At 48.5% G+C, this 12,219-nt stretch overlaps 2 protein-coding genes across 5 annotated transcripts in view; one reads left to right on the top strand and one right to left on the bottom strand.

Moving 5' to 3' along the window:
- Positions 1 to 7,002, top strand: part of ppp1r9ala (protein phosphatase 1 regulatory subunit 9A-like A) — a 25,790-nt gene extending 18,788 nt beyond the window's left edge. Inside the window, exons 11-20 of one of the 4 annotated variants that reach the window (XM_062457843.1) lie at positions 209 to 338; positions 700 to 851; positions 1,006 to 1,327; positions 1,549 to 1,606; positions 1,685 to 1,756; positions 1,996 to 2,212; positions 3,068 to 3,112; positions 3,775 to 3,891; positions 4,841 to 5,029; positions 5,299 to 7,002. In XM_062457843.1, the coding sequence (XP_062313827.1) occupies positions 209 to 338; positions 700 to 851; positions 1,006 to 1,327; positions 1,549 to 1,606; positions 1,685 to 1,756; positions 1,996 to 2,212; positions 3,068 to 3,112; positions 3,775 to 3,891; positions 4,841 to 5,029; positions 5,299 to 5,457 (1,461 nt within the window). In that variant the 3' untranslated portion in view covers positions 5,458 to 7,002. Of the gene's footprint in view, positions 1 to 208; positions 339 to 699; positions 852 to 1,005; positions 1,343 to 1,548; positions 1,607 to 1,684; positions 1,757 to 1,995; positions 2,213 to 3,067; positions 3,113 to 3,774; positions 3,892 to 4,840; positions 5,030 to 5,298 lie in introns of all 4 variants that reach the window. The other 3 variants (XM_062457842.1, XM_062457845.1, XM_062457846.1) reach the window with 3 other exon arrangements.
- pdk1 (pyruvate dehydrogenase kinase, isozyme 1) lies at positions 6,541 to 12,066 on the bottom strand. The gene is made up of 11 exons (XM_062457905.1): positions 11,714 to 12,066; positions 10,933 to 11,074; positions 10,742 to 10,813; positions 10,468 to 10,652; positions 10,190 to 10,285; positions 9,580 to 9,657; positions 9,400 to 9,476; positions 9,166 to 9,264; positions 8,965 to 9,075; positions 8,061 to 8,174; positions 6,541 to 7,935 (listed from the first exon to the last, which is right to left on the bottom strand). The coding sequence occupies exons 1-11, from the start codon at positions 11,820 to 11,822 to the stop codon at positions 7,795 to 7,797; spliced, it is 1,224 nt and encodes a 407-aa protein (XP_062313889.1). The 5' UTR covers positions 11,823 to 12,066; the 3' UTR covers positions 6,541 to 7,794.
- Positions 12,067 to 12,219: the final 153 nt, after the last annotated feature.

Below are 12,219 nucleotides of genomic sequence, written 5' to 3'. Positions count from 1 at the left end.
AGGAGGGAGTGGCCTGAGGCAGGAGGGAGGGGCCTGACGGCAGGAGGGAGGGGCCTGACAGCAGGAGGGAGTGGCCTGAGGCAGGAGGGAGGGGCCTGAGGCAGGAGGGAGGGGCCTGATGGCAGGAGGGAGGGGCCTGACAGCAGGAGGGAGGGGCCTGACGGCAGGAGGGAGGGGCCTGATGGCGGTTGTTGTGCCTTGTCCACAGTTAGCTCGTCTGGAGTCCCAGGGGCTGGAGGCCGGGGCCGAGGGCGGGGAGTCCGATCCGGGGGCTGCAGAGGGCGGGAGGAGGGGCAGCCAAGGCAGCGAAGACCCAGCACAGACTCCTGACACACCAGGTAACACACTCTCGTCAAATGTGAAATTGGAAGGATTAACCTATGCCAGTGGTAAATCCTTCCAACAAGCGTCTGCCAGGGAACTACAGTGGAAATGTTGCCAGACTAGAGAACATGGTTAGATGGTGTTTATTAATCCCAATGTCTAGGTACATGGTGTATTGATGCAAGTTTTTCTATGGGAATGAAACTTTTGGCCAATAATTGTATTTAACATGAGCTTTTTACATTACGTGACTGTTGCCTTGCCATAAGAATCCCATTGCCCAGAAGGACCTGTGTTAGCACAGTTATGACATGTGTGACCGTGAGTCTCTCTCTGACCTCTGTGCCTGTGGCGTCCTGGGTCGCTCGCCCCCAGAGGCCGACTGGAGCGAGGTGGTCCCTGAGACGGAGCGGCTGGACACCAGCGCCCACAGAGCCAGGGCACAGCTGGCACAGATGTCTCGGCGCCAGCGGCCGTCCCGGAACAAGCTGAAGGAGAACCTGGGCGAGTCCCCCTGCCGGCCGCAGGTGAGCCCACCACAAGCCTCCTGCCTTCGGCCGCGGGCTTCCCCGTGGACCGCGCGCTTCTCCACAGACCTGCACACACACTTACACACACTTTTCTCGACACTCCCTGCTTGGTCTTCTGACCTGCGTTTGACCCTCTGTGTGTGTCTCCCAGGATCCCAAGGAGGAGGATGAAGAGGAGGTGGAGGAGGTGGAGGGGCAGGAGTCTCCCAGGAGGAGGAGGTCCATCCAGGAGAGCCTCTCCCTGCCTGTCCCGACCTGCTACCATGGCAACGGCCAGAAGGAGGAGCCCCCGGTGGCCGAGGAGAGATCCCGGAGCAAGGCGGAGCTCTCCGGCAGCCCCTCCCTGCCCCCGTCCCAGCGCCACAGCGGGGGCAGCGGGGGGGGGAGTCCCTCCCTGTCCCCCCCCACAGACGCGTCCTCGCCCCAGTCGGGCATCCTGAGGAACGTCAAGAAGAGGGAGTCCAAGGGCAAAGGCAAGGAGCTCAAAGGTGCTGAAGGCCCCGCTCAACCAGTCCGTCAACTACTAACACAGTTCCACCCTCTGTGCAGTCTGTGCACAGCTCAAATGTTGACGTTCTGCAGACACAGGAAATGCAGACGATGTCCCATAGAGCCCCCTACTGGTCCTCTGTGATCTTGCGAGTTGATTTCTCTGTCCATAGTGTCATGGTGTGTATAAATGCCTCTGTTCCAGATGACGGTAACGAGAGCGCATCTGCGGGGAAGCCAAAACGACGATTCCCTGATTTTGGGTGAGTAAAGATTCGTCTTCATCGCCGGGCCAGTTTGCCCATGTCCTCTTGTGTGACGTGACTGTTTCAAACACACAGGGGCCTCAGGAAGTCTGGAGGCAAAGGGAAGAAACACGACAAGGAGGCCATGAGATCGTCTCTGGACAGCAGGTACTGTGATACTGAGGTGTCACTGCCTCACCTGGTTACAGGTCATCTAGTCCTGAGATGATCTGTGTGTGTGTGTGTTGTATTTCGGCGTGTGTGTGCATGTGAGTGTTCGCATCCCTGCGTTTGTATCGGCGTGTGTGTTTCTGTGTCGTGTGTGTGTGTGTATGTACAGGTGTGTGTAGGTGTACCATGTAACCTGGTGTCTTGGTTCCTCTCCATCCTCCTCGCCTCGGCCCCAGGGGGTCCCGGGGGTCTGCAGAGCTTCTGGAGGAGTCCGGGGGGAACCTGTCCCCCTCCGACTCCATGAGCTCCATCCCCACCTGCATGCCCTTCTCCTGGTTCGGGGACAAGGACAGGGACAAGGACAGGGACAGGGAGCCCTCGTCCTCCAGCAGCAGTCTGCCATACACAGCCACTGAGACCAGCAGTGAGCAGAGCCAGGACCGCAGGAACAAGGTGAGGACACACACACACACACACCCACACACACTCTCACACGCCAGACAGAGTGTGTGAGATTAAGGAAGGGGCTTTGATGGCACCTCCATTTCGATGTCTTCTCCAGTAAGGACAGATGTTTAGTGTCTTCAGAATTACCTTAAAGAGGAACAAGAACAGCTGGCTTTTACAAAGTCAACGAACAAAAGTTCAAACATTTAGTCCTGGCAGAGTTGCATGCCGTTCTCTGAGGTCTGCGCTGCAGAGCGGGGTGAACTTCCCTGACCTGACCCCTCTTTCTCACTGCTAGACGACTTGATAAGGAGCCGGCCAGTGACAAGACAGTTTTGGTCATTTTTTGCCCATTAATGATTATTATCCACTCGTCAAGATGGTTTATGTATTTAGGGGAAAGCTAAGAGCAGTAAATGAAGTGTAACAGTGGGCTGGTGTCCATGTTCCCTGTAGAGATTTGGCCGGTACCCTCCAACGACTCCAGTTACCTCAGCTTTAAGAACACAGATGAATCGTGTCTTTAGTCAGTGAACAACAGGGAGGATCCAGTGAATCCAGGATTCAGTGGCATAGCAAACCAAATCATATCTAGAAGAAAATAAATGAATGTTGAAGGTTGAAGGTCTATTTAGCTGACTGAGGCTGTGGTAGATTGCATGAGCCGACAGACAGACAGACAGACAGACAGACAGACAGACAGGGCCAACCAATCAACAGTAGTAGCTACAAGAGTTGTGTTCCCTGTTTGTTCCCTGTGGTTGTCAGGACTGTGTGTTGGTCTGTGTGTGTCTCGGTGTGTCTCGGTGTAGTAGGAGGCACACAGAGGGGCTCCTCACTAACAGTCCTTCTCTCAAACAGACAAATCTCTCCTGGTCCTCATTGTTCAGTCGCTCATTAGATTTGGTACAGTATGATTTCTTCTCTCCCCCCCCCCCAATCGTAGAGCAGTCCGTAGATTACTAACACGTCTAGTTTGATTGGTCCCTGTCACCCTCTAGGTACTAATAAGAAACAATTAATTTTGTGTTTTAGTGAAGTTGGTATGTGGTAGTGGGTTAAGAGCTCACATTTCAACAATGTTCACAATATACTGTATTAATTATGGTTGACATCAAAATCTTATTTAGTTCATACACATGTATTTACCCTGCATTTAAAAAGTATTATCTTAATGCATTACCACATAATTATGGCAGTCCTATGTTAGTGTTTCTTTAGTAGAATTAGTTCTTGGTGTGGTGTTTGAATTCCTGAGAGTCGTAGAAGTAGTGTTGTCCTGTGTTTGATGTTCTTGTGCTTTGAAAAGTTCTTTATGTCCCCATGGGTTTTAAGAATGTCTAGTGACACGACGTGAAATCCTGAATATGCCCCCCCTCCCCCCCATTGTGATAATTGGGACTAATCAACATCAATCTGGATTAGTAGCGTAATCTCTTGACACTGTAGAAACAATCTACACTGTCGTGAATCACATTCAACAAGTGGATCCCCTGGTCCCCAAACCTGTCCCACATGATGAACTACTGTTGTCTAGTTAATGCGTCCAATGTCTCTACCTGTTCCAGAGCTTGTCAGTCATAGATGATTCTAACCCTGGCAGCCCCAGTACTGACACCTCAGGGTTAGTGGCTGAGCCCAATCTGTCTGGGCGATCACATACTTTAATCTTCTCTTCCAACGAGGTGAGTGCTCTCTTTGTTCCAGTGTCACAAAGGGGGTGTGTGGGATGTCGGGCCCAAGGGGGACGTCCTCAAGCATGCTCTGTTGATGAGAGAGCCCCCTTGTGGCCATGATGGATGCGGTCGTGAATGGCAAGCTGAGAATGTGGTTGCATGCACGATGGGCTGTCCTGCGTGGTGGCAGTGTAGCACTCTTGTCTTCAGCTCTGGAGTCTTGTGAAGAGCACTTAAGAGCTTTTGTCGGGGCAGGCCATTGTGCTGGTCTAGTCAGTGGAACCTTGGCTGCACTGGTGCCTGTGATGGCTGCACTGGTGCCTGTGATGGCTGCACTGGTGCCTGTGATGGCTGCACTGGTGCCTGTGATGGCTGCACTGGTGCCTGTGATGGCTGCACTGGTGCCTGTGATGGCTGCACTGGTGCCTGTGATGGCTGCACTGGTGCCTGTGATGGCTGCACTGGTGCCTGTGATGGCTGCACTGGTGCCTGTGATGGCTGCACTGGTGCCTGTGATGGCTGCACTGGTGCCTGTGATGAATGTCGACTGTTTTGGCCTGATCCACTTGTGGTTTATGTATTCGTGTCGATAGATGTATTTTCGTCAGGTCGAACGAATGTTTAGTGTTTGCTAGTAATTACAGCTACATGGACATGCTACGTCTGCATGTTCTGGATTTGACCTGAATGGCTGTTAGTGAACACTCTAGACTAGTGCGCATGGCTTTGGAAGTTCTTTATTTGGGCCTTTTATTAGGGTTATGGCATGTACCAAATGTGTTATCGCTACATCCTGTAATATGGTGTTTATTGTTATGCTCTGTTTAACTTTGATTTAACCTTCTGTATGTGATCCAGAGGACCCATGTTTGGAGATCCATTCAGCTCCCACTGCTCTTATGGAATGTTTGTGTTTGTTTATCTGGTCTGACGGCATCTTTCTCTTCATGCTCTGAAGACCTTGGACGACGAACCCGTGCCCACAGGGAAGGAGTACCAATGGCAGAACCGCCCAGTCTCTGATTGGACCAATCAGCAAGTCTGTCACTGGCTGATGGGCATGAACATGGACCAATACACTCCTGAGTTCACTGCCAAGGGGGTGGATGGCCAACAGCTCATGCACCTGGACAGTGACAAGTTAAAGGTAAAGGTGGAATTAATAGTGAACTGCCGAAATGGCCACAAAGGGTTGTTTACATACAGTAGAATCAGCCAAGAATAATCTGAACCTGGCTGGCAGTTAGTCTCTACAGACATTCTTTCAAACAAACTCAATCTACTTAAAAACAACTTTTGTTAGGGATATGTCAGATGTAATTGATAAAATACCAAGTGATTGAAAAGTGGAAATGGAGGGGCATTCAGCGTGGCGTGATGACCAAACTCCTTGTGTGATTCCTGTGTCCCTCCCAGGCCCTGGGTGTGTCCAGCCAGAGCGATCGCTCCACCATCAAGAAGAAACTGAAGGACATGCGCAAGGCCCAGGACAAGCTGGAGAAACAGAGGGAGAAGAGGGAGAAGGAGGCGAGGCGCAGTGGACGGCTGCCCCCCACCACAGACTCTGTTTGCTGAGACCCTGGTCCCACCCAGCCTCTGTTTGCTGAGACCCTGGTCCCACCCAGCCTCTGTCTGCTGAGACCCTGGTCCCACCCAGCCCTGTCTGCTGAGACCCTGGCCCCACCCAGCCTCGCACCCCCTGTCGCCCCAGACAGCACCCAGCCCCGCACCCCCTGTCGCCCCAGACAGCACCCAGCCTCGCACCCCCTGTCGCCCCAGACAGCACCCAGCCTCGCACCCCTTGTCGTCCCAGACAGCACCCAGCCCCGCACCCCCTGTCGCCCCAGACAGCACCCAGCCTCGCACCCTCTGTCGCCCCAGACAGCACCCAACCCCGCACCCCCTGTCGCCCCAGACAGCGCTTCTCTAGCCTGGGCCAGCTGTTTCACACAGTGCATACATGCCATCCACTTCACACAAGTCAATACGTGCGCACAAACCTTTCGTTCCTGAGTGGTGTGTCTGCTATGGCCACAGACATGGTGGAGCTTTGTTCTTGTGTCGGTTCAAGGTGTGATTCAGACCACTGAATTGTCTTTCTCTCACTAAATAACAACTCAGCAAATCAATCTTGTTTATATGAATTATACTGTACTTGCTTTTATATACAGTAGTTTAATATGTTTTCCACAATTGCAGCAACCCTTTTGACACTACAGTTGACATAAAATGTATGATGGCATATTAGGCATGTGACCAAAACCAGAAGCGACCATGTTTTTACCACTATAAATGCTTTTTGTCTTTAAGTTACCAAGTAGTATGTAGGTGGAAGATAGGAGCACAAGTGGAATGACTTCAGTACTGCATTTGACCTGTTTTATACTATTCTTTGCTCGTGTAACTTACCTGTGGCCATGTACAGATATTTTCTTGCAGGAACATTGTACAGTTGTTGAGATAAAAGCACTATTATCGTTAAGCTTCAAAGGGTGACAAGGTTTTACATGTATAAACAGTTTTATACATAAAGTATGCCTATTAACTGCATAACTTTTTAAAATGGAATTAATGATTAAAGTCCATCATTTAATACTTTATACTTTTTCTACTAAGTAGAATAGCCTCTAGGATGAGAACATTTTTGCTAAATGAAAGGCAAAACGAATCAAGTAATGACGAGGAGAATGCTGCTGACCTGCAGTCTCCAACTGTGCCTGTGCTTTGAGAATGGATGATTTACTGCTCTGTGGCCCAATTGAACCAACAATTTTCATGCACTGCTGAATGGTACCAAGATGTTGACTGTTATTCCACGCAGCATGCATTCCCCACATGGTGGGGTGTCTGGGTTCATGGGAAATGAGATGTGCCTATGACAAATGAACCTGTTCAACTGTTGACTTAATCTCGTGTTTTGTGTCAGGATGCACGCTGAGCTTCCAGTCTTAAATAGGATTTTTCTTTATCCGTGCATGATTCAATGTCTCATTGATTAAAACTGCAGGTAAGAACAAACTTGTTAGAATTCTTCCATGTGTTCAATCAGAAAGTGCACGGCTGAAATGTTCCTATTCTTGGCACAGAATGACAACGCAGCATAAATAAACAAAAACAAATGAGGTGTTTGTGGTGCTTATGGTTCTAGTGTAAGTAGCACTGACTAACACTGACACAACTCACCAACAGAAAAACAACAAGATTAGAAATGTATTACTCAGCTACACAAAGCAACCATCCCCAGGGGTACATGTTCCAATTCCATTTATTTGAGTAAGGAATCCCATATAACCAGACATAGACTGAACCACGCCTCAGGGTTCCCACGCCACCTCAACAGGTGTCTAAATTAAACATTTCAACCTGTAACAATCACTTTATTGTTCAATAACAGTTTGTGTCACATCACCTAACAAGTTATTGCAGTCTTGTTTTCTGCTAAAGAAAATACAACAGGTACGATCATGGCAACAGAGTTTATAAACACAACACTTCATTCTACTTGTGCTTTCCGTTTGTACTGAATAAATAAACTTCTTTAGCAACAGTTGAAACCAAGCCGTCCTTGCCGATCATACAACTACCAGGAAACAAATGTTCCTTCTTGGCTTCAATACACGTTAAAATACTTTTGATATCTCCAAAAAAGTGCATACTCTAGCTGTTAAAGAATGATATTCTTCAATTCAGCTAAGTTTATTATTAACATTATTTAGCTTGGCACTACAACTTGGAGCTGAAACTTCAAACACTGTTTCTACGAGGGGCAAAGGTTTGACAGAACGCCTGAGTGCCCATAACATCATCCACACAAAATCCAATCCAAACAGCAACCCAAAACCATTCATGACATCTGGTATTGGTGTAAAACTGTTTGGAGTTCCCCTCCTGGCTGCGTCCAGCCCTCTGGGTCTAGAAGCTCCTGAAGGTGGTCATGTCTTTAGGCTCCTTGCTGGGGACGCACCAGTCGTCCGCTTCCTGGAGGGTTTTGTAGTGCTTCCACGCTGACTTGTTGTAAACAGGAAGCCTCTCGATGGACTCCGTGGATAGTGCCTGGTCAATATTATGGGGTAGCACCACAAAACATACCAAAAAACAAACAAACAGGTAATTATTCCCAATGTTCTTGCTTCTCCATGTAAAGCCATACAGTGTTTGTATCTATTTGAATATATCACCCGGATATAAATGATGGCATCGGTGCCGTAGCCCTCCAGTGAGTACAGCTTCAGGTCTCCTTGAAAGTACCTGGCATACAGCCGGGAGATGGGCAGGCCGTAACCAAAACCAGCCTGAGGACAGCAGCACATTCAGCCCATGAAGATAAAGATGATGAGGCTAGATGATGGAGTTTGTGAGTCTTAAGGCTGTGGGCTGTGCAGTTACAGGGGTTCTGGGTGGTGTGTGTGTGCAGTGACAGGGGTTCTGGGTGGTGTGTGTGTGCAGTGACAGGGGTTCTGAGTGGTGTGTGTGTGCAGTGACAGGGGTTCTGGGTGGTGTGTGTGTGCAGTGACAGGGGTTCTGGGTGGTGTGTGTGTGCAGTGACAGGGGTTCTGAGTGGTGTGTGTGTGTGTGCGCAGTGACAGGGGTTCTGGGTGGTGTGTGTGTGTGTGCGCAGTGACAGGGGTTCTGGGTGGTGTGTGTGTGCAGTGACAGGGGTTGTGGGTGGTGTGTGTTTGCAGTGACAGGGGTTCTGGGTGGTGTGTGTGTGCAGTGACAGGGGTTGTGGGTGGTGTGTGTGTGCAGTGACAGGGGTTGTGGGTGGTGTGTGTGTGCAGTGACAGGGGTTCTGGGTGGTGTGTGTGTGCAGTGACAGGGGTTCTGGGTGGTGTGTGTGTGCAGTGACAGGGGTTCTGGGTGGTGTGTGTGTGCAGTGACAGAGGTTCTGGGTGGTGTGTGTGGGCAGTGACAGGGGTTCTGGGTGGTGTGTGTGTGCAGTGACAGAGGTTCTGGGTGGTGTGTGTGGGCAGTGACAGGGGTTCTGGGTGGTGTGTGTGTGCAGTGACAGGGGTTCTGGGTGGTGTGTGTGGGCAGTGACAGGGGTTCTGGGTGGTGTGTGTGGGCAGTGACAGGAAGACCTACCAGAGGGGTGGCTCTGGAAGGTTCCATGCTTGGCCGGGGAGCGGTGGAGTAGGTGTAGGTGAACAGCCGGTCGATCTTCCGCAGTGGGACGCCTCCTCCTCGATCGCTGACCTGGGGGAGGACGACAGACAGGTGACCTTTGACCCTAAGGGTGGAAGCGAGGGGTGGGGGGTGCCGCAGTGCGGAGAAGCAGCGCTCTACCTTGACGGTCAGGTCTTCAGACCCCAGGGCGACCTGGGCATGGACAGGTGGATACTGCATGGCATCTCCATACATCTCCATAGTGGCTCTCATGGCGTTCTGCAGAAAAAGAAAGAAAATCCATTCCTATTCCCTTTACTCTATGCAACAATTGAATGGGTAACTAACCTCACTGTACAGTTTATGTAAAGCCTCAAACCATTGGTAAAAGTGAAAGATGTGAAACTCATGTACCTTGAAGAGTTCGAACACCATGTGGTAGAGATGAGAGGGCACGTACACCACAGTCACAGGCTTGCCATCGTCTTTCACTGGCGGAACCAAATCAGAAAGACCGTCAGAAAATCTACAACCACTTAGTCATATTTAAAAAAAATAAAAAATAAGTATGGGCGATGAAATCGAAATGGTCACCATTAAATTCCTCCAGCAACAACTCTGGGGAGTTCATGTAATACCGGTCACATAGGTTTCTCGCGTTCTGGTAAGCGTCTATGGAAGAGAGGGAAAACTCTTGATGTTAAGAGCCAGCAACACTGCAGTCATCACAGCAACGTTCTCACACCCTCTGAAACATCTAATTCAAGGACTTTGCGAGGACTTCACAGACCCAATTCCCTCAAATTCAAGAACCCAACACAGCATAGTTTGCTAAAGGTTAATTACTGTTACAACGCTGAGAATTTTTATAATGAGAACTAGCGACTTTACAGAGGCCCACAGATAACAGTTAAAAAGAGAGACTTGAATGTGTGAACACTTCTTCATTGTGTCGTGTCACAGTGATGACACACTGTCCAAACTTGCAGCACAGAACTTCCATTTCTATTACTGCACAAAATATATCAATTCAAGTACTTTCTGTAACCCATGTTTATATGTCCGTTTCCAAAAACTTTGAAAGGCCTTGTTTTGTTTTTTTCTTTTTCTCAAATTCACAAACTTTCAAGGATTTTAAGGACCCATTGGTGCCCTGCCAAGGTAACACTTCAGTGCATGATCAGCAGGAACAGATCAGACTCACCCTTCACCACTTCAGTGACACAGCAGTGAGGGTCAATGCTCCCAATCTGTTTAGGATGAGCTGGGTTCACCTTCACTTTCCCTCCAAAGAGCAGGGCTACAAAGACAGGTACACACACACGTTGAAATGATAGAAGATGACTGACAACATTAGGAGTTGTAATGTTAGCATATGGTTTAAGTTACAACGCTCCCATGTCTACTTGAGGCTAACAGCTGAGCCATATCTTGGCCCTTGACAATAAGTGAGAGCTTTAACAGATGTGGCATCATGCTCACTGTGCTGGTTAAGAAGCATCCTGATGGATATCCTGCTCATGTAGAATCGATCTAGGAAATACTGGACGTTCTGGCTCACGATGGGGTCGGTTCCATAAGCCTCCTTGTATTCCACCACCCCCTGGGCCATGGTGGGTATGACGTCATTGTGTCGGTTCCGAATCTTTATCACAGCATCGGTGAAGCTGCAATTGAGACCCAGTGAGCAACGTATGCAGGAATGGGTGGTCATCAAAACATAACCTATATTTTAGAGCCCGTTAAATCAACTTACTCATATGTGACTTTCTCGTCATTAATGTTTCTGTCCTTGAACTCGATAATTTCCTGAAGACTTTGCAGATACCTAAAACAAAAGAAAGAAAAGAAAGCTAAAGAGTGCCTTGAGGAGGTTGTTTCACTTTACAAACATGACACTTAAATCCCTCAAGAGAGGTGAAGACTGGCGCTAGCTTGTGTACTCACCAACTCTGGACCAACTTGACCGACGGGGTCCTCAACAAATTGTCAGGCAACAAGTTAATTTCCTTCATTATGTTGGCCAGCCTCACAGGCAACTCTTGTCTGAGAAACACGAACGACGTTTTCTCACATGCATTTTCAGAACCTAGAAACAGACACAAATTAGCGTAATGCAAGTAACTGTTCTTCAGAAGGAACAACCGTCTAGACCAGGGGTGTTGGATCCTGGTCCTCAGGGGCCGCTGTCCTGTACGTTATAGAAGTTTCCCTGATCCAGCACCTGATTCAAATGAATGATCGTTATCAGGCGTCTGCTGAGCTTGCTCATGATCCATTCATTTTAATCAGGTGTGTTGGAGCAGGGAAACGTCTAAAACATACAGGACAGCGGCCCCTGAGGACCAGGATTTGACACCCCTGACCATCGGTTTTCAAACTCGGGTACGCAAACTCTCTTCAGGGGGTACGCGAGAAAAAATCCGTAATGTCGCACAATGCATTGTATTTATTATAATTTGGCGATCTAATATATGTTTAATCTCTCTTTTCTATAAACAATAGATGCGTTGATGTTTCAATTGCGTGCTGATATTGTACCATATATAGGCTATTCTATTATATAAGCTAATTTCTATAATATGACTGATGGGGGTCAGTCATATTATCAGATGGGGGTACGTGGTGGACTATATTATTTATAATGGGGTACGCAGATTATAAAGTTTGAAAAACCCTAATCTAGACTAACAGAGTTGCTTTCTAAAGTGCCCATTGTTACACTTACCAAAATCCAAGAACTGTTTCATTGAGAGGGGTGATGGTGAGAATCTGGAGTAATAATCGATGTGTTTTGCGATGGAGACATTGCTCATGAGTGTCCTTAATAGTCTCATTTTGACTGATCTTGGGTTTGTGTTCGTCCGGCTTGTTGATAGCTGGCTAGCTAAAACTGAATTGTAGATTAAACTAATACGTGCCCACAGACGAGCTGCCGGCTGACCATAGCTAGCGAACAAGCTACAAGAATGCAAAGCGAAATCTTACCATGGTCATTAACATTAGCTGGCTAGCTAATTTTGCAGTAGCGCAACCTGTTTTATTGGGGTCAACAATATAAATTAAGAGGTGTCTCCCAGGCTGGCCAGAGTCAAAACACTGATCATTGACAGTCTATCTTTGTCCTCATTGGCCCAAGGCCCTTAGCTTTTCACATGCGTCACTTGTAGTAAAAGTGCTTGGTCCCGCCTTTTCGCCTCATGGCCCCGGAAGCAAAATCAAATGGTTTTATTT

The sequence above is a fragment of the Osmerus eperlanus genome, chromosome 3 (genome assembly GCF_963692335.1).
Source record: "Osmerus eperlanus chromosome 3, fOsmEpe2.1, whole genome shotgun sequence".
Classification (NCBI taxonomy): Eukaryota; Metazoa; Chordata; class Actinopteri; order Osmeriformes; family Osmeridae; genus Osmerus; species Osmerus eperlanus.
The sequence above is the reverse complement of the archived record's forward strand: the minus strand, read 5'-3'. Positions and strand labels throughout refer to the sequence as shown.